The sequence below is a fragment of the Vulpes lagopus genome, chromosome 15 (genome assembly GCF_018345385.1).
Source record: "Vulpes lagopus strain Blue_001 chromosome 15, ASM1834538v1, whole genome shotgun sequence".
Lineage (NCBI taxonomy): Eukaryota > Metazoa > Chordata > Mammalia > Carnivora > Canidae > Vulpes > Vulpes lagopus.
Window position 1 is genome coordinate 1213571 of NC_054838.1, and position 22150 is coordinate 1235720.

The window sequence follows — 22150 nt, forward strand, 5'->3', positions numbered from 1 at the left end:
AACACTAACCAACTTACCTGGCCTTTCTGTGGTGCCAAACAACGAACAACTTCATCCACCATGACTGGAATATGTAACTTAGTCACAGCTTCGTTATCTCTATCCTGAGGTCTGTGCATCTCTTGAGTTCCAGTTTGATCTGTTTGCTCCCGGGCTTCACACTCATTATACCTTTGTGCTGTATCATGTATTCTTTTTGGCCAGACACCTGAATTAAATATGCCAGATTCCCACCAGCATGAAAGGAATTCTTTATAGAGTCTACAAAAATATGGGTATCGAAGCATTCTGTAGGTCAACAAATCTGGGGAAAAAAATTAAAAATATCATGATTGTTGGATTTTTAAAATACATAATTTTATATAACTTTTACATATGGCCTGTTAAGCTCTAAGATATTGACGTTTTAATGATCAGGGCTGTAAAAATTGATTATTGGGTCATCATTTTTCTGAAATATATTTCTAACTTTAAAGAATAGATTCAGTGCATTAGAACTATTTATTTGAAAAGCCATCTGGAGGGAGGTGGGGGATACCGTCACTGGGTGATGGGCATTAAGGACGGTATGTCATATAATGAGCACTGGGTGTCACAGACAACCGAGAAATCACTGAACTCCACCTCTGAAATTAACAATACATTATAGGTTAATTAATTGAATTTAAATTTTAAAAAAGCTGATGATTGCACGGATTATGCATATTATCCTATTTCAGATTCAGGTAGTCTTTTTTTTTTTTTTTTTTTAGATTCAGGTAGTCTTTTATTTTAAGCTCTTCTATTTGTTTTTCTCATATTGCTAAGTCTTCATCTTCAGTCTAACTTTATTTGAAAAACTGTCCTTGGAAAAAGATATGCATGTTTATCCATAAACAAATGAAGGTAAAAATTAGCTTGTGAAAATCTTGCAGACTTGTTATGGATATTCTCTGACAAGATTATCTCACCATGGCTTCCATTAGTGAAGCATGTTTCAATTTAAATTATAACTTTATAAATACTCAACTGAACATACTTTGGCATGCTATTTTGTCTGTCCTCTGCTCCCCCAAAACAAGCAAATAATTAATACATTCCTTAACTTTCTCACACTTGTTCCTTTTTATTCTGCAATCTGGAACTCTTTCAGGTGCAGAGGAAAAAGTATTCATGAAATATATTAACAGAAACCCTTTTGGAAACATTATGCTTTTTATACATTAGGTTGTAAGCCACGTTTTTAATACTACTACAGTATATACCAACTTAACACTCTGCTTCTTTCCTTCTAAGTTATTATGAGTTATTTAAGAATAAGACCCACACCTTTATATCCACAAAAGCAGATACACACTAGGTGTTTGAGAAGTGTTTTCTGGGGAAGAAAAACGAATGGATGGATGGATGAACTCCAGATTCTACAGAATTTATATCTTTATCAAAACTTAGTTTAGGGGACGCCTGGGTGGCTCAGAGGTTGAGCATCCGCCTTTGGCTCAAGGTATGACCCTGGCGTCCTGAGGATCCAGTCCCATGTCAGGCTCCCTGCATGGAGCCTGCTTCTCCCTCTGCCTGTGTCTCTGCCTCTGTCTCTTATGAATTTAAAACAAACAAACAAACAAAAAATTTACTTTAGGAAATTTCACCTGCCTGACTGACCCTACCAAAAACCACATTCTCAAAATCCTTCAAGAAACATAAATATCTCCCTTACCAAGAAAAAGAAACATAAACATCCTGCTTAAATATGCCTTCCTTTCTTTTTGCAATAGAAATGAAAAATAAGGTTGAAAAGCTGATCACATGTAATGACTAGAAAAGGAATATTTATATTTTATAAATTTAATATCAACAAGACGTTGCCTTAAGGATAGGCCAACTTTATCTAAGACATAGTCCACAGAACTATGTGACAAATGTGACACAGGAAAAATATAGAAAAAAAAAAAAAAAAGCCTGGAAATAAGTGTTTTAAAGCAACGTTTTAGATGTTCATCAGTGACAAATTATCCAAATTTCCAGTAATGCCCTGCGTTTTTCAGAAAGCGTACACAAAGTAAACCCAACTACCCTCTGACTGTGTTTTCTGACATTTTTCGAAATAAAAGGTAACATTTCCCGGGCACTTACTAAATACCTCTCAACTCCTTCAGTCCTAACCACAACCGTTAGAGGTAGGTAGTGCTGTTATTTCTATATCCAGATGAGGAAAACAGAAGTAATTGGCCGGCAGGGCACATTCCTAGGGCGTCGTAGGGTAGATCTGTAAGGCCGCCTTCCGTCCGCACACCTGGCATCTGAGCCTCTGTGCCGCCAACACGGCCGCTGCTCTGCTGCGTGCACCCATGGCACCCACGGCACCCAACTTTAACCACGTCGACTGTACATTCGCACTAGCTCACGAATTACATTCTTTTTCTGCAAAGAGCCAACATCCTCTTGCCTGTTGCTACTCCGCCTGGAAATAGTGTAACAGAGGGCAGGCCCTCTACAGGCCTGCAGGGCGGACTCGGGAATGGCCACGCAATCCGCACTGCACGTCCCCAGGTGTACAGATGCTCAAATACACGAGTAAATACCTGCGTGGATGTACATGTGCATAGGGGAGATGTATATTTCCCGATACAGGAATTAGAACTACATAGGGAAAAGCAAATAGAACAGATTAAAAAAAAAAAAAAAAGCTTCTGTTGCATTTAAGTCTTTCATTCCGCATTCAATCTCTCTATTTACTCCAGTGGGTTCCCCGTTCGAAGCCTGGCAGGGTGGCCGCGACCCTGGGTCCACGTGCCGCGCACTCGCAGCATCTCACTGGCCGTTTGCTGGGGGGCTCGCCAACAAGGGAAGGCGGCGAGCTGCGGCCGGGCCCCACGCGGTCCCCCGGGCCCACGCGGTCAAGGATCCCGGACGGTCACAGGCTCAGTCTGCAGGAGGGGGCGGGGGCGGGGGCGGGATGGTCGGCCACTGCGGGAGCTGCGCGGGGGCGCGGAGTGGTAGGGGGTAGGGGTGCTCCCAGGTGCGGAGGGGGGGGGTGCTGCCAGGTGCGGACGGGGGGGGGGTGCTCCACGTGCGTGCGGGGGGGGGGGAGGAAGGGTGGGGGTGCTCCCAGGTGCGGGCCCGGGGTGGGAGGGGGAGGGGGTGCTCCCAGGTGCGGACGGGGGGGGGGGTGCTCCCAGGTGCGGACAGCGGGGGGGGGGGGGTGCTCCCAGGTGCGTGCCCGGGGGGGGGGGGGGGTGCTCCCAGGTGCATGCCCGGGGTGGGGGTGAGGGTAGGGGGTGCTCCCAGGTGCGTGCCCGGGGTGGGGGGGAGGGTAGGGGGTGCTCCCAGGTGCGTGCCCGGGGTGGGGGGGAGGGTAGGGGGTGCTCCCAGGTGCGTGCCCGGGGTAGGGGGTGCTCCCAGGTGCGGGCCCGGGGCGGGAGGGAGGGTAGGGGGTGCTCCCACGTGCGGCTCCGCAGGGGCCGCGGGACGCCCGGAAGTCCCTCCCCTCCCCCCTCCCCCCTGCTCCCCGCCGCCGGCTGGGCCGCCCGGCGCTCTCCCTCCCCCCTCCCCCCCGCGGGGCCGCGCGGGCGCACGGAGGTCGGGGGCCGGGGCCGGGCGCCCACGGGGACAGCGGCTGTGACCCGGGGCCTGCGCCGCGCCGGGCTCCCCGCTCGCGCCCTCGAGGACTGCGCGCGGCGGCGGCGGGCAGGGGCGGGGGCGGGGCCTGGGCCTGCCGGCGGGCGGTCCTCCGCCTCCCCGAGGCCCCGAGGGCGCGGCGGGGCGGCGGCGGGCTGCGGGCGGGGCTGCGGCGCGGCCGGGCCCCCTCACCTGCGGCGCGGAGCGGGCTGCCGGGCGGGAGCTGGGGCCCGCGGCCGCACGTCGAGGCCGGGCCTGGGGGACCCGCGCGCGGACGGACCGCACCGGGGGGCGGGTCCGCCGCGGCCCCGCGCGAGCGCCGACCTTTGGTTCCGCTGCGCGGCCGAGCCCGCAGCCGGGGCGCCCGGGGCGCGCGCCCCCTCCCCGGGCCGACAGCCCCGCTGCTGCGGCGCCTGTGCGGGCGGACGGCGTGCAGGCGCCGGGTCCAGCGCCGCGGGTGCGGTGGCTCTGGCTCTTCCCTCCCGCCTCATCCCCCGCACAGCGGTGCCCCACACCTGGGGCTCCTGACGTCCTGCGGGGCTCCGCGGCGGCCCTGACCGCGGCGCGGGGTCGCCTCTGCCCACCTGCAGGGCCGTGCGGCCACGGGGGCCTCGGCGTCCAGGGGCCCAGCAGCCGGTGGAGACGGACTCCCCCGCCCCACGCCCTGCGAGCATCCCCGCAGCTGTGCGGAGACCTGGTAGCGGGCCCCGACGGGGCTGGCGGGAGAGTCCTCGGAACACCCGGGAGACGCCCGTAACCGGTGCAACCTGACGACCCCTTGGCTCGACAATACATATTTTCAGAATAGATGAAGGGAGCATCTTAATATCACGAAATCTACAAAGCATTTCCGACACAAAGGCCTCAATTCTGAATTGGCCGGTTTGCACCACTAACAATAAGGAATTTCCTTTAGGGATTTTCTGAAAAACCTCAGTTTTTTTTTTTTCTTTTTTCTTTTTCTTCAGTGAAATAAATTATGCCCGCATCTCATGGACCGTTCTGGGAATTGAATGAGATGCCCGATGTAAAGTTAACGGGATGCCTGGGACGTCAATGGTAAAGTTCTATTGGGTGCGTATTTGAAATGAAAATAAAAAGGCAAATAAATAAATAAATAAATAAATTTTAAAAATTAAAAAAAAAAAGGGTTTTCAGTTTTATTACCAAACCCAGCACCAGCACCACACAAGTAACTATTGCATTCGCTAAGATACATGCAGCCAAATTAAAAAAAAAAAAAAAAAAAGTACAATTAGCCGGAATTAGTAGCTCATTGGGGCTCTATCCTGAGTTCAGGCACAGCCGTGTAACACGCATCATATACAACACACAGTGTTTCTGATCTTCTTCAGTAGGAAATAAATGTCCATATTATGGGACATTTCATATATCATGAAATATACGAAATGAGGCTTTCATATATTATGTGAGTTACAATACTGTGCAAGTGTTGTGCCATCCTCTTTATTAGGGTGATAAGCTCCACGTAAGAATATAAGCCCCCAGAGGGCAGGGATTTTTACTTACACTATGTCCCTAAAGTCTACAATCAGTAATTGCAGCATGGATACAATGTCAATATAAAGAATGACAGCGGCCTTCAGATCCGACCCATTAAGAGAACTTAGCACACATATTTCCCTTTTTTTTCTTATTAAAGCGTACGTTCTCAAATTGTATCTGTAATCTAAGATTAAAAAAAAAAAAAACACTGCATCCAATAATGAAGTAGGCCAATAAATTTAAATGGATTTATTTCGTAAAATCATTAGAAAGAAATATTAAAAAAAAAAAAAAAAAAACACCAAACGCCGAGTAGTTTCACGATCAGCAATAAAGGGATAGGCCTGGGAGCGCTGGGGCCTCAAACCCAAAGCTGTAGACTTTTCAATTAACCGCGGCGGGCTGCGCCCAGTGCATCCGAGCGACAGCGGCCAAGAGGCCCAGGTGCCCACGCCCTCCCGAGCACCGGACCCGAGCCTCGGAGGCCTCACTCCTCCGGGAAGCAAAGGAAAATCCAAGCGTCCAGCCGCAGCAGGCGCCACCCCTCCCGCCGGCCGACCGCACGAGCCGACCCCCGCGCCCCGCGCCCCGCGCACCCTGAGCCCGCCTGCAGCCCCCGCCTGGCTCCTCCCACCTGCCGCCGCGGCTAGCCCCGCCCACCTGGGCCGGCGCCTCCGGAAACAGCCGCGCGCGTTGCCCCGGCGACGCGCGGCCACGCCCCCTCCGCGGAGCGGCGCGGCCCAGAGTCCCGGCGCCCAGCGGCCGCGCGCCGCGGCAACGTCCGACGTGATGGCGTCACGGGGCCGGCGGCCAATGAGACGGCGCGCTGGGAAGGCTGGCTTGGGTTTGAATCTTGTGGCTGAGTTTGAACCGCGGAGCGGCGGACGTCGGGGAGGAGAGTCTCCGTCGCCCCTGCGGGCCCGAGGTGAGGGAGACGCGCGCGACCGGGAGCCTGCCGCCGCGGACGCCTCGTGTGCTGCCCGGGTCGCTGGAAGCCGCAGGTCCGGCCGCAGCCCGAGGAGCGGAGCGCACGACGGGCCGGGCTTGTGGACCGACGCGGGAGGCGCGGGGGGCGGTTAGGGCCTGGGCGGCGGAAGGGCCCCGGGGGGCGGGGCTAGGGCCCTGGGCGGGGTTAGCAGCGGGGGGCGGGGGGTTAGTATCCTGGGGAAGGTTAGGGTCCTGGGCGGGGTCAGCGAGCGGGGGGGAGGGGGGACGGGGGGGTTAGGGTCCTGGGCGGGGTTGGAGAGCGGGGGGGGGGGGGGGGGGGCGGGTAGGGTCCTGGGCGGAGTTAGAGAGGGGGGGGCGGTTAGGGTCCTGGGCGGGGTTAGCGGGGGGGGGGGGTGAGGGTCCTGGGGCGGGGTTAGCGGGGGGGGGTGAGGGTCCTGGGCGGGGCTAGCGGTGGGGGGGGGAGGTTAGGGTCCGGGGGAGGGGTTAGTGTCCTGGGGAAGGTTAGGGTCCTGGGCGGGGTTAGAGAGCGGGGGAGGGGGGGGTTGGGATTCTGGGGGGGGGGGGGGTTAGGGACCTGGGCCGGGTTAGGGTCTTGGGGAGCAGTTAGGGTGCTAGGCGGGGTTAGGGCCGGGGAGGGGGGGATTTAGGGTCCTGGGCCGGATTATGGTCCTGGGCGGAGTTAGGGTCCTAGAGGGCGAGGGTTAGGGTCCTGGGCGGGGTTAGGGCCTTGAGGGGGAGTAGGGTCTTGGGCGGGGTTAGGGTCCTGGGAGGGTATTAGGGCGGGGTGGGGGGTTTAGGGTCCTGGGGGTGTTAGGGCCCTGGTGGGGTAGGTTCCTGGTTGGGGGTAGGGCCTTGGGGAGGGGGCTAGGGTCCCGGGCGGGGGTGGGTAAGACCCTGGGTGGGGGGTAGGGTCCTGGGCGGGGGTAGGGCAGGGTGGGGAGGGGCAGCTCGCCCTCCGAGGGCCTGGCCGGGGGCCCTGACTGCCCCCGCCTTCAGTTCCGAGAGGTGAGCGATGACGCAGGGCATCCTGGCACCCAACTGCCCTGCCCCCGCCAGGGGCCACTGGGCGCCCTGCTCGGTCCCAGGCGGCGCGGCCCGGGTGTGCTGTCAGCTAGGGCGTCTTGGCCCCAGGGTGGGCTGCTGGCCCGGCCAGGGGGGCGGGAACCGCCTCTGCGCCCCGGCCACAGCTGACAGCGCGCCCAGGGGTGCCCGAGGGTGCCCCGCGCCCGCCGCCCTGGAGTGTGCAGGGCCCCTTGAGGGGCTCGGGGGCGCGCAGCCACGGGGAAATCCAGGCGACTGCCGCCGTGCACGCTGGCTGGCTCCCGGGAGTGGGTGATGCCTGTCCTAGGCCTGCAGTTGAGGCTGTGGGCTGTGAGCCGTCCGGGGGCTACTTCCAGGCCCTCCCTTGGAGTTTGGGGAGTGGTTATGGGCTCTGGCGCCCGAGAATATAAGAACCAAAGACTGGATAGTGCTCGTTACTCAGTTTCCATTACTTTGTAAGAATTGTCTGCTTCCGTAAACAAAGGGGAGCTGCCTTTCATTGCAGCAGCTCACCCCTTCTGTCCCTGAGCAAGTATTTGCAAGTACATGAATTTTTCATTGTAAAAGTGCATCTTGTCAAAGGGCAGCGATCCCCTGAATCGATTAAGGTGCGCCATAAAATCACTTTTATGCTGTCAACGCTGTGAGATCCAGGAGGAAAAAAAATAGCCCAGATGTCAGTGCCGCCCTTCATGCCACTTGAAATTTTCTTTCTCCCCTGATGTTTTGAACTTAGGGAAGCGCACCGGCTCGGACACTAAAGCCAATTCCGAAGAGAGGTGTAAATTGGGTGGAGGCTGTATAAATCATAAATGATAGTGTGGAGGATAGTTCCTGTTCCTAAAAAAATGTTTGTTGAACTTAGTCTAATTCATATTTGAGTTTAAGAAGTGATTAAGAACTGTATGACTGACTCCATATTCGGCACTTCTGTTCCTTTGTTTGAAAATACTCTGTTCTTATTACAGCAGAGCATTGCTGTTAGGAACATGGGCTTGGGGATCCCTGGGTGGCGCAGCGGTTTGGCGCCTGCCTTTGGCCCAGGGCGCGATCCTGGAGACCCGGATCGAATCCCACGTCGGGCTCCCGGTGCGTGGAGCCTGCTTCTCCCTCCACCTGTGTCTCTGCCTCTCTCTCTCTCTCTGTGACTATCATAAATGAATAAAAAAAAAATTAAAAAAAAAAAAAAAACATGGGCTTGCTGTTGAGACCTGAGTCTCCATTCAGGCTCCTCACTTACTAGCAATGTCTCTTGGAAAAAATTATTTACCCTTAACTAAGTTTCTGTTTTTGTGAAACGGATACTGTTATAGAATGCCTCACTTGATTATTCTAAGGATTGAATGAGATGATGAATGTTAAATGTTTACCGTAATGTCTAACATACAGAGCATGCTCAAATGATAGTCAGTGTTGTTCATAATTAGTACTCATCATTTTTATTGACCTAATTTAAAAGTTCTCGGGACGCCTGGGTGGCTCAGTGGTTGAGAGCCGGCCTTGAGCTCAGGTCGTGACCCCAGGGTCCTGGGATCAAACCCCACAACCAGCTCCCCATGGGGAGCCTGCTTCTCTCTCTGCGTCTTTCATGAATAAGTAAATAAAATCTTTTAAAAAATAAAAAAAATAATAAAAGTTCTCTATAGCATCTTTGCTGATAATATTTGATATCCCATAAGCATAGAGAAATCATTTGATATCCCACAAGCATAGAGAAATCAAACTGTTTTATTTCAACATCCATTCAGGTGCTCCTCCACTGAGGTTTCTATCAAGAATAGGCAAATATATATTTACAACTTTCATGAGAAAATTTCTGGAGATTGTATATTTACAATCAAAAGAGTGGTTACTTAAATACTTGAGATTTACACCCACTTAGTCTGAGTTCAAATCCCATGTCTTTTGCATCCATTAGTGTGACTGTAGCCAATTAGCTTAATCTCCATTACAGTTTTCCCTCTATAGAATAGAAATGATTGTAATACCTGTATCATAGGATTATTATGAGGATTAGAGAAGTATGTAAATTGTTTAGCAATTTCTGTTTGTATACTAAGTGATCAATAGAAAGTATTTCGTAAAAACAGTTATTAAATGAAAGATTGTGCCTACAGTTAATTTTAATACTTTTTATTTTATTTTTGAAATAAAAATAACTAGTCTTGTTTAAAATCCAAATGATACAAAAGAATACATGGTAGAAAGTAAGCCTGCCTGTCACCCAGACCTTCATATTTCTCCACCATGGGGCAACTGATGTTAAGAATTTCTTGTGTTCTTTTCTTAAAAGAGCCCGTGCATGTACAATATATGATTTTTAAAAAATACAAATGCTTGTATGCAAAGTCTGCTGTTCTGCACTAGTTTTGCACATATAGCTTGAAATCTGCATTAATTCATTCATTTATTGAACAACTATGTATTGAGTCCTAAATATTCAACAAGCCCTGTTCAAGGTTCTGGGGTACAGATGTAGCTCATACTTTCATAGTGCTTATATTCTAGAGGGGAAATAAGTAATAGATATCTAACCAAATAATATATATTTTCCAGTTAGTCTAGATGCTAAGAAGAAAAATAAAGCTGGCAAGGGAATGAAGAGGAAAGGGCGAGGTGACACTATTTTGTATGGAATCTTTAGAGAAACCCTCTCTGAAGTGGTATTTGAACAGAGACCTGAATAATGAACTGAGAGATTAATAATATTTGCAAATATCTGAAGGTAGTGCCTTCCAGGCAAAGGAGAGAACGCGCAAGGCCATGAGGTTAGAACAAGACTGAATGTTTTAGGAACAGTGTGACTGAAGCAGAATCAAAAAGGAGGAGAACAGTTGAAGAAGAGGTTGGAGAGGTAGACGGGGCCAGATGGAGAACCTACTCAACATGCTAGGAAATTTGCATTTTATTATGCTGGGAAGTCATTGCAGAGGTTGGAGCTGGGGAATGACAGGAGATACATAACATGATCTGATTGCTCTGGAAGAAGGCAGCAGTATATGCAATCAATGGGTTAAATAAGATTTATTATTGTACTTGCATGTATTTGGGGGTGAATCTTTGACTTAATTAGCTTATATTTTATCTTGGGTGAACAGTAGCTGCTTACATTATAAGTTTAGAATTTGCCTCTTTAGCTTGGTTTATATCCTCTTACACTTACTGAAGAGAATTATGTTTTAACAGCTCTTCATTAAATATAACAGAGGAATGAATGAGCTTTTCTATGTAAGTGAATATCCCAGAAAATCGAATGTTACCCTTGTTAAGTGACATGGTGTTTTAACCACCCTCGCTGATTATTATCAGCGTGATCTTCCCATTTTGTTCATTTTGTAAATGAGAAGCCAGGCACATTTCCTTTTTTTGATGCCTTGGAGTCCTCATTGTGACCACCAATTATTGCCAGTCGTTGTACTCTACTGTAATACGCTGATTCTTTCAGAGAAATATGTTTGCCTCTACTCTAAGTGGGTGAATTGCTTCCTTGGATTCTGTGTCTGCTTTTTATAATTTATTAATTTACTCTAATTAAATATTTGAGAACTTGCTATTTACCAGACTCACTACAAGAGATTAGGGATATAATGGTAAAAACATACAGTTCCATTAGCTGTTATTTCCTGTCACTTTCTTAGACCCTTTTCCAATCACATGTAATAATCATAAACTACTAGAGCTAGAAACAGACCTTAGATATCACAGAGTCCAATCCTATCACTTTATAGATTAGCAACTAAAGCCCCTGCATTAGCTCCTTCATTTTTCTTTTTTATATTCTACTTTCTCTAGACTAGACAGATATCTATTATAATGAACAATGGTGTTGGAACCAATGTTTAATGTTTTATTTCCTTCAATGTCATCCTACCAGCTTACTCTTGATTCTATTCAACAAATACAATTAGGAGTAGATACGACAAAATTGATCAGAGGCTGTGGTACTATCTTCTGAACAGTCACCTGCACAGAATTTTTTTTTAAGGTTTTATTTTTAAGTAATCTCTACACCCAATTTGGTCCTCAAACTTGAAACCCTGAAATCAAAAAAGTTGTGTGCTCTACCCACTGAGCTAGCTAGGTGCCCCAAAAAGACTTTTTGAAGCAACACGTTATTATACAGATAACAATATTTAAGCTTTTAGGGAATTAGGTTTTAACACCTGCTGCTTCTTAGTAAACATAGTCAAAGAATTTGCTTTCTGTGTGCCTTATTCAGAATCAGGTAGATGTCCATCTCTTACTTGGCCACGTTAGGAAAGAAAATTGACATTGTGTGTTAACGTAAGGAAAACTTCATTGATCCCTAAAGACATCAGTGTATTTGAACATAGACTAATTTTTTACTTTTGGGTGATTCTATTGACCCTAAGCATTTTTATTAAGAAAATTATATTCATTCATGTATTTTGAAAACAGAGACCTGTATGATACTTTAAAAATTAATCGATGTCTTCTGTAAAAATCTGTAACAAGTTGTAAAACAAAGTTGTATTTGAGATTATACCTCTTAAATTCCTTTAGGTAATTGTCAATATTTCTCCTTGAAGTATTACTTGAGTAAGATCTTCTAAAATACCTTCAGCAATTCCCAATAAACTTCAAAATCAAATCTAAACTTAATGGCCTTGTGTTCACAATCTTCTGCATCTGGCCCCACTCTTATCTAGTTATATCTTCTTAATGCAACCTTCTCCCTTCCCTTTTATTCTGTCCAGCTGCATCAGGACTCAGATAGCTTGGGACGCCTGGCTGGCTCAGTGAATGGAGCATGCTACTCTTGATCTCAGGATTGTGAGTTCAAGCCCCACATTGAGTGTAGAAATTACTTAAAAAGTAATTTTTAAAGAATTTTTAAAAAGGACTGAGCAAAGGTAAATTGAGCAGCTCTTTAGATGCTATAAATGAAATTGTAAAAATTAGCTAAAACTAAACAGCTAAAAGAAATGTTTAAGCAAATTGACCATGCAGCCAGTTATGTCTGTTTCCTACTATAGGCCTTTTTACTTGTTGCCTAAAATACTCTTGCCCCAGAGAGCCACACTCCTACACTTCAGTTTCTGTAAAAAGTCCCTCAACTAGACAAGCTTTTCTCCACTGCCCCATCCAGAATAGGAGACCCCACATACACTCCTGCCCTTTATCATGGGATTCAGAAAAATGCCTAACTCATAGAAGGCAGTCAATATTTATGATATAATTAGTACAATAGTATAATTAGTTTTCCTTCCTGAAATTTTTTTTAACCTGGCTAGTAACTATCCATCCTTCAGCTCTCCACTCCTGCCACTTCTTCTGACTATATGAGTCCCCCATAATAGTCTTATGTAGCACTATTAACCATTACCTAACAGCACTTGTTAGTTATACCTTTACGTAATTGTGTCATTATTTTATTAATACCTGTAGCCTCACTGCACTGTATATAATAATAACAACAATAGTGACAAACACTCGTAGTGTATACTGTGTGCCAGGCATTGTTCTAAGGTCCTTACAACAGCTCTGTGAGTTAATATTATTATTAGTCCCACTTTATAGATGAGGAAACTCAGCCACTGGGAGTTTAAGTAACTTGCTAACTGTGACAGCCGGTAAGTAGTAGGCCTGGGATTTTAACCTAAGGTATCTGGCTCCAACATCTAATAGTTAACATATTGAGTTGATTAATTAATTAATTAACAAGAGATCCCGTCCAACTTGAGATTCTAAGGTCTATTTCAAAATAATCACCTGATGTCTTCTTATGCTTAATTAACTTTCATTTGTGTGTATTTTATCTGTGATTAGGGGTGAAAAGTGTATCAAAGTCTAAGCATTCAGTATTCCTAAGAGCTTTTAGAAATGTGTATGGAAATCAGTTTTTGGTATCACCAAGAATGTGGATTGCTACTAGCCTATAATAGAGGTCAGAAATGCTAAACATCTTCTAATATATATAACAACTCCAAATAAGGAAGAATTGTCATACCCAAAGTGCCGTCATGAGCCCATGAGGAAACACTAAAAAGATGAAACAGTGTCTTTGTCGAGAAGAGACAGGAATGGGGTAGATAGGAGGACTGACAGTTATTGAATGCCTTACTACATTTAATACTTGTCATCTCTTGTAGCCTTCACAGCAGTGCTTTGAGGTGCTTCTTTTATACAGATGAGAAACCTACACTCAGTGAAGTTAGGTCACTTGTCCAAGGTCATAGAAATGAGGTATAGGTGCTTTGTGGGACTTGGTTAAACAGAAGCTCAAGGACGAAGAAAGAGTAGAGTAGTAGTTCATCTGGGACCTATTAGAATCCAAATGACCATCCTTCCCTCTTCAGCATTCTATTTTTGGCGAAGGACCGAGCCCCAAAGGGGTTGTGTGGGCTGTGTCCGGTGTCTTCTGCTTTTAGAGTACTTTGGCCTTATTTGAATTCTTTTCAAAAGTGTATGGTGCTTTTTAAAAAAAAAAAAAAAAAAAGATTTTATTTATTTGTTTGAGAGAAAGAGCGTGAGCACAGCTTTGGGGGTGGACAGAGGGAGAGGGAAAAGCAGACTCCCCGCTGAGCTGGGAGCTGATGTGCAGGACTCCATCCCAAGACCCTGAGATCGTGACCTGAACCAAAGGTAGCCATTTAACCAAATGAGCTACCCAGGTACCCCAGAAGTGTATGGTTTTATGACATAGCTTTATCGTTGTTGTTATTTATCCCATTTAAAAAAACAAAGTATTCTTTTTTTAACCACTTATCCCTCTCCACTACACCATTTCTTTGCTACTTTTGCAGTAGTATTTCCTGTATTCACTGAGTCTCATTCAGGTTTTTGTACCACCTTTCCCCTAAAACTGTTCTTCTTGTTGGCTTCTATGTTACTAAATCCCATGGTTACTTCTTAGCATGTACTTTACCTGTTAGTAGTATTTAATACAATTGATCAACCTATTCTCCTTGATTTAAATATTCCCCCAAATCTTAATGCCCTTTAAAGCTTTAAAAACTTTTAAAAGCTTCAAACAGTATTGAGGACAGAGTTTACTTTTTTAACTTGGGTTCCAGCTGCCTTGACATGCCCCCACCTGGATGCCTATTAAAATTCTCAAACGTAAGAAGTCTAGATCTTCCAACACTCAGGCCAAGAACTTTGGAGTTATTCTTGAATCCTGTCTTTTTCTCAGACTCCACATCTATCAAGAAAATCTATTATCTTTACCTTCAGAGTGCTTGCAGAAGCAGACTGCCACCTCGTTCTGAATGACAGCGTTATCTCCTATATGTGCTACTTCACTATTCTGATTAGTCCCTATTCCTTACAGTATGTTACTTACACAGCAGTGAGAATTATCAGATTATATCACGACAAAAAATTAAATCTCACACATACATACACACACACCCAACCCTGATAGATCTCTTTACCTGAAGTATAAGACAGGAGTCAGACCCTGGATTTCCACTTAGACTCCCTCCCTGCAGTGAAACCATATACAGCATAGCAAGGCTATCCAAAAACCTAGCTTTGATTTTCACAAGGGCTTCAAAACTATGTTAGTTTGGGTTTGGGACAGCAAAAGATCTCTCAGAATCATCAAGGTAACAAAGGAAGAACCTTGGCTTATGAACTATTTGTAGTAAAAGTGATCCTGGCTGCAAGCCTCATGACAGTAGAACTGATACATTTAGGCTCATCTCTTCCTATAGCTCACAAATCCATAGGGTTAAAAATACTTCCAAAGATGCATCTATTAGTTACTCCATGTATGAAGATGAAGATGACATATACACCGTGGTGTAACCAGAGATCTTAATCTGCTCTGTAATAATGTTAAGTCTAGGATACATCAATCAGTGATATAAAGTTTAAAATAAAAATTATGGTCTGAGGGAACCCTCTTGCACTGTTGGTGGGAATGTGACCTGGTGCAGCCACTCTGGAAAACTGTGTGGAGGTTCCTCAAAGGGTTAAAAATAGACCTGCCCTACGACCCAGCAATTGCACTGCTGGGGATTTACCCCAAAGATTCAGATGCAATGAAACGCCAGGACACCTGCACCCCAGCGTGTGGTTTTTTTTGTTTGTTTGTTTTTTTGGGTTTTTTTTGAGGGTTGAAGCACTTTTAATCACAGAAGAGTAAACAATAGTATAAACTGTTAACGGCTCACCCAATGGCTGTTGTCCCCCTCCAGCCCTCAGTGTACCCTCTGCCACCCCCCGCCCCCCCACTCCCTGCGTACCATTTAGTGAAGAGCAGGGTATCAGCAGCTGTCCCTGTAATTACCAGGTGGCAGGAAGGGAATCTAGCTAGGGGCCAAAAATCTTGGTCATCCATCCATCGTTGTCTGTTTCTGTACAACTTCATGTGAAATCTTCCAGCTCCAAGAGGAACAGTGCAGAAACCTGGAGCTGAACTTTACTGTTCCGTTCAGATGGCCAGAGCTTCAAGAGCCGTGGACAACAAGGGAGGGGACAGGTCAGAGCCAGCTGATGATGTTTCTAGCAGCAATGTCCACAATAGCCAAACTGTAGAAGGAGCCTCGGTGTCCATCGAAAGATGAATGGATAAAGAAGATGTGGTTTATGTATACAATGGAATATTCCTCAGCCATTAGAAACGACAAATACCCACCATTTGCTTCCACGTGGGTGGAACTGGAGGGTATTATGCTGAGTGAAATAAGTCAATAGAAGAAGGACAAACATTATATGGTCTCATTCATTTGGGGAATATAAAAAGTAGTGACAGGGAATAAAGGGGAAAGGAGAAAAAAATGAGTGGGAAATATCAGAAAGGGAGACAGAACATGAGAGACTCCTAACGCTGGGAAACGAACTAGGGGTGGTGGAAGGGGAGGAGGGGGGGGGGTGGGGGCGACTGGGTGGCGGGCACTGAGGGGGGCACTTGACGGGATGAGCACTGGGTGTTATTCTGTATGTTGGCAAGTTGAACACCAATAAAAAATAAATTTATTATTAAAAAAATTATGGTCTGACTCAGAATGCTTCACATAAAAATATAAAGTAAAAGTAAAGATAAACCAACAAAGATCAATAGTTTAGAAACCTCAACTATCCAGAAATTAATCAAGTATCTAAAAGTTAAAACTAAGAAAAAAATTAAAAACCTTTTAGATTTTTCTAATTTATTTATTCATCAAATATTTATACAGTCTACGCTATGCTGGGCACTGTTTTAAGCTCTTGGAACATTCAATAAGCAAAACAGATTTTTAAAAATATACATACCTTTAAAGAGTGTATAGTTTAACTGGAAGAGAGAAACACAATAAAGTAAAAGATATATACTATTTGGAGATAGTAAGTGCTTTGGGAAAGAATAGAGAAGGGTAATTAGGAATTGGATTGACAATTTTAATAAGAGTAGTCAGGAAGGCAACATTTGAGGGGCTTGTGAGAAGTGAGGGAGTTAGTCACACAGATATTAAAGAAGCATTTTGTAATAAAAAAAATGGCTACTGGGAAGACCCTTTTGGGGTGCTTGGTGTATTAGCTGGAATACAGGGAGCAAAAAGAAGATCAAAATGTGAGTTGAAAACGGAGACCATTTAGAGAACTTCAGCTTGTACTCTGAATAAAATAAAGAACCATTGGAAGGTTTTGAACCAAGGAGTGACGTGTGTGTGAGGATATGTGTGTATACACGTATATATATGTTTAAATATATATAATGTTCAAATATATTTCAAGTAATATTTACCAGTGACTGGAATAGAATTAATAACTTTGTTAAATGAATACTACCTACCATCCATATTGTGTACAATAGAACTAATACTAATACTTTATTGTCTTTTTTATTACAGAGAAATTCTCAGGCACTTACATAAACAGAGGAAGCAAGACAATCAACAATGTCTGTCACTGAGGAAGACTTGTGTCACCATATGAAAGTAGTTGTTCGTGTACGTCCTGAAAACACAAAAGAAAAGGCAACTGGACTCCATAAAGTGGTACATGTTGTGGATAAGCATATCTTAGTCTTTGATCCCAAACAAGAAGAAATCAGTTTTTTCCATGGAAAGAAACCTGCAAATCGTGATATTACAAAGAGACAAAATAAGGATCTCAAATTTGTATTTGATGCTGTTTTTGATGAAACATCTACTCAACTAGAAGTGTTTGAACATACTACTAAGCCAATTCTTCGTAGTTTTTTGAATGGATATAATTGCACAGGTAACTGTTTCGAGTTTTATTTTTTTCGTTTGATTTCACTTTTACATTAGAACGAACATCTGCTTGACCCATTCTTCTAAACATGATGAATTTTAAGGTGCTTGTTTGCTAAAAAGTATTAAGTTCAGTAGAATTTCTCTGTAAAAGTAGACTTTCTTTGAAATTTAGTCATCACATATAACATGTCATTTGTAAAACTGTCTTCCAGAGTCTTGCTATGGTCCCTATAGACAGTCCTGATTTCACTTTCCTATGTTATTAAGCCACATGGGTCTTGCAGTTGATGCCAGATTTCTCACAATTTGTATTCATTAATATTCCCACTGCTTACCTATACAATTATCTATCCCTGGGGAAGAGTTAGACACTCCTGAACACTTGGCAAGTTTCTTTACAGAACCTCTTTTCTTTATAGTACTTTGAAGTAAAAAAGTTAAAAGCCCATGTTAATTGAGTATCATGAGCTATTTTAGCATATCTTCAGCCCAGAAAGCATCTCTAGTGCTCTAGATAGATCTATAGTAATTTGCCTTTCAGAATGGCCATGTTTATTTCCTAGAGGGAGATCCAAGGCCAGTGAATTCAATATTTACAAGGCACTTAACACCATTATTTATTTTTGTAATTACCACCATTTATGACGTATTCTTTAAGATACCCTAAAACTGTAACATGTTTCATTGTCTTTCACTGACTCATTCAGTTTTTATTATAGGAGACTTACCCTCTTGGTCAAATAAGAATAGAATGTGGTTTATTGATTAAAACTGCTATGATTCTAATTTTTAAGTGTATATTATTTTCCTCATTCATGAAACTTTATACTGTCTCTAGAGATTTAAATTTTTCTTGACTCCAAATGAAAAAGCCTCTACCAGACTCATACTGAATCTTTGTTTTCTTCTTGGCTTTATTTTATATTATTCAGCTGTTTTAAGACTTCTTGATGTACTACTAAGCTTGCATAAAATAGAATAGAATAAAACATATGTCAGTTGAATTGAGTCTACTGAAAAGTATTTTGGTAGTTTTTTAATATTTGGTTAATAAGAGATTTAACTTATACAAATATTTTTACCAGTAATAATTTGAGGACTTAATTGTCTTATTATGTCAGGTATTTGCCATATGTAATTCAGAGTAGCTTTTTGTTTAGTGTTAGAACTTTTATGTTTATGTTTTATGTTTAGAACTTTTATGTTATGCTGGAGAGAATCATGGAAACAAAATTAGTTGCCTAAAACACAAATTTTAAAAAAGAATTTTATAAATGACTTGTATTGGAATTCATTCATTCAGCAGACTTGTAGCGAATATCGGCTGTGTGCTAGGTCATGCCCTACTTATGAAGGACACACAGCCACAGCCTTGGTGGAGCTCACAGTTGGAAACACAGCGTGATACATACTAGAATAGTGGCAGACACTGAGGACTCAAGTGAGGGAGTAGATGTTTCTGCTTATGACAGGGAAGACATGGAAAAGTGACATTTATGCTGAATGTTTAGAACAGGTGTTAACTGTTCCAGCTGGATTAAGTAAAGGAACTCTTCAGTGGAAAGGCAGTGGAGTAAAAAATAAGCAGCTCATGCAAAGAACTTCACACAATCTAATATACCTAGACTACAGAAAGGAAGGAACAGAATGGAGAGAGTTCCTAATAATATTCCAAGGCAAGGAATATGAACTTTCTCACCTAGGACCTTTGAACAATTAAGAAGATTTAACATATTCAGATTTTGTTTTCATAAAAACTGTACAAAATTCTAAGAGATGTATTAGAGAAGATTGAGACTAGATAGGGAGACTGATAACTAATTAAAACTTGTAAGATTGCTGTAGAGGGAAGAGAGCAAATGAGGGGAGGATGGTACCATTAATCAGAATACAGAATATAGGAGAAGAAAAGATTTGTGCCAAAATTCCCAGGTTTTAAGGATAAAAATATAAGTAATTTTGGATCTGTTGAGTTTAAAGTTATGTTCAGGATATGCAGATGGAACTATCCACTAGGCCTTGGATATGGTAATGTTACATGTCATAATAAAGAGCTTTGATCCTTTTTATAAAAATTCAGTACTTGCATATGGTGCTACTGGAGCTGGGAAGACCCACACGATGCTAGGATCAGCTGCTGACCCTGGAGTAATGTATCTAACAATGTTAGACCTTTATAAATCCATGGATGAGATTAAAGAAGAGAAAGTATGTAGTACTGCAGTTTCTTATCTGGAGGTAAGTTGACAGTATCATTCTTTAGATCAGTCAGTAGTATTGAGAATTCTTTAAGAAGTTCCATGGCCCACTCAAACTTCTGCCATATAGGAATTTTCTTAAGAATATATAAAATCATTAAAATTCCTGGTCTTAAATATTTGTTACACATCTTACTTTTTTTTATGCTGAGTATTTTATTTTGGCCTAATTTCTGATTAGCAAGATTAATGATGCCCTTTATTGAAAAAGAAGACCTGAAGTCATAAATTGCCTTCAGTTGTTAACATCTCTTTAGTCTCAATCTGGATTTTTTTCTGTGTTTTATATCATTGTCATAAAACCCCTAATTTGGATTAGTCAATTATTAGACTCAGGTTATGCACTGGCAGGAGCACCGTGGAAGTATTGTTGAGTCCTGGTAGTATCATATCAAGAGGCTGATGTGGTCAGTTAGTCCCATTAACTGTGTTAACTTTGATCCATTTCATTATGTTGGTGTCAGCAGAGTTTCTGCACTATAAGGATACTACTTTACCCTTTTTATCTACTTACTCCCCAAACTTTCATCTCTTACTATTGATATCCACTGATGATTTATGCCTGAATCAAGTATTATTATGATGGTAGGTGATAGTGATATTTAAATTCTTTCATTTCCTCTACATTTATTTCTTGGCTTTCTACCCAATGGAAGAGTTTTTCCTTTCTTTTATTATATCAGTATAAGCTCATGGATTCTGAACATTATTTCATTGCTTAGAACCCTTTACTGTAATTATTTATTTGTATGCTCAAATTTATGCTGGATTTGGCCAATAAGGCTCCGTCATGCTGTCTCTTGTGTCCTCATTCTTTGAGGACTTCTGCTCCCTTAGTAATAGCCGACATTCAAAAAAATCATAATTATGGGATAGGCACTCTAACTTTGTGTTCAGATAGTGTTTCAGATACCAATCCAGAAACAAATCCATGATTATTCTTCCTATTCGTTTGTAGTATCATAGAAAAAATTTCTGGTAGTCACAACTCTTTTACTGACAACTTGTAGTTTGCTTCCTACTAAGAAAGGTTCTTCGCATTTCAAAAATTGATTAGGATATGTATGTTGCGGGCAGCCCCGGTGGTTAGCGGTTTCAAGCCGCCTTCAGCCCGGCGTGTGACCCTGGAGACCTGGGATCGAGTCTCATGTTGGGCTCCCTGTGTGGAGCCTGCTTCTCCCTCTGCGTGTGTCTCTGCCTCTCTCTCTGTGTCTGTCATGAATAAATAAATAAAATCTTTTTTTTAAAAAAAGATATGTATATTGCTAAAAAATTTCTTGTCTACATAACTTGGAAATAAAAAACTCATTTTTTTATATTTCAGTACTAGAAAAAATCACTTTAAACTTAATTGGGAAGAGCATGACAATAGTCATTATTTCTTCCTTAGATCCTTTCATAACCAGGAGAATTTTGAAGTTGGTTATTTTTATAATGTTTTTAATTGTTTTTACTTTCTTTTAATCTGCCTTCATTTTATAAATGGTAAGGCAATGTCTAATCTAATGGCTTCCCACTCAGGCTATTCACCAGAGTTGGCTATGGAGTTTTTTTAAAAATAGACATGTCTAGGTGTCAACCCCTGGACATTTTAATTTAATAGGTCTGGATTGTGGCTGAGGCATCTATGTCTTTTAAAAGCTCCCAGGTGATTCTCATGTGTACACTGGCTTAAGAATGGTTGTTATAATTGTGTATTTTATATGATTGAAATGGGTAAGGGGAAACATTTGAAAACTGCTGCTTATCAGAAAAACAAGAACCAAAAAATTATCTCTTCATATTTTACTACTTCTAACCGTTAATACATTTAAAAATCATTGTTCATTGTAGAAAATCTCACCAGGAACAAAGATCACTAAAGACTATTTATTAGAACATAGAAATACACAAAATAGTTCTTAAAGCCTAAGTCTGTATACTTTTTAAAATCTTATCAGTTGTAGTCATTTGGTTGGCAAGTAGAAAATTAAGTATCTTTAATAAATTCATAAAAACAGATCAATAGTGCTATTTTATGCATTGCTTTCAGAAATTACAAAGAAAGAAAGAAAAAAAGAAAGGAAATTGCCAAAGACATAAAATACAGATGTGTATTCAATGCCATGCAGTAGAGTGAGGATATCCCTACTCTGCTGCTACTTTTGTGGCCATGGACAAATCACTTAACCTCCTAGGTCCTTAGTTCTTTAAATCATTCAAATGGGGTGAGGGAGGAGGGTCCTATTATGGGACTTATTAAGAATTGCATATTAAACATAATGTAATTAAAGGATGAATGAAATAAATGCTGTCGATCCTTGAGTATGGGTTTTAACTCTTAAGCTCTAAAATTTAAAAAGTTTCAACTATTGAAACATCATGAAATAATAAATAGCTTCAGTAAGAATCACACCACCTCCATATAACTTACTAGAATTTCCCAAGACCATGTGTCCCATATATTTCCAGAAAATAGGAAAAGGCATTTCAAATTACCTTATTTCTGTTTCGCTGTAGTCACCAAGTTAGGAATTATGGAGAGAGGATATAATGACTCCACCTTTAAATTTCAGTTGCAAACCTAGATAATCAAACTCTTCAGTTTTCTTAGATGATAGAAACTTAATGACAAAAAAACAAACAAACAAA

The 22150-nt window shown here is 43.2% G+C and overlaps 2 protein-coding genes across 5 annotated transcripts in view; one reads left to right on the forward strand and one right to left on the reverse strand.

The window, feature by feature from the left end:
* METTL15 (methyltransferase like 15) overlaps positions 1-3885 on the reverse strand; it is a 172843-nt gene extending 168958 nt beyond the window's left edge. The window contains exons 1-3 of one of the 4 annotated variants that reach the window (XM_041730471.1): positions 2716-2891; positions 2562-2619; positions 18-304 (exon numbers count right to left, since the gene is read on the reverse strand). In XM_041730471.1, coding sequence (XP_041586405.1) covers positions 18-304; positions 2562-2583 — 309 coding nt within the window. In that variant the 5' untranslated portion in view covers positions 2584-2619; positions 2716-2891. Of the gene's footprint in view, positions 1-17; positions 305-2112; positions 2515-2561; positions 2620-2715; positions 2892-3789 lie in introns of those variants that run through there. The other 3 variants (XM_041730472.1, XM_041730475.1, XM_041730474.1) reach the window with 3 other exon arrangements.
* A 2043-nt stretch (positions 3886-5928) lies between these two features.
* KIF18A (kinesin family member 18A) overlaps positions 5929-22150 on the forward strand; it is a 79049-nt gene continuing 62827 nt past the window's right edge. Inside the window, exons 1-3 of the mRNA XM_041730327.1 lie at positions 5929-6028; positions 16893-17265; positions 19342-19499. Coding sequence (XP_041586261.1) covers positions 16941-17265; positions 19342-19499 — 483 coding nt within the window. The 5' untranslated portion in view covers positions 5929-6028; positions 16893-16940. The remainder of the gene's footprint in view (positions 6029-16892; positions 17266-19341; positions 19500-22150) is intronic.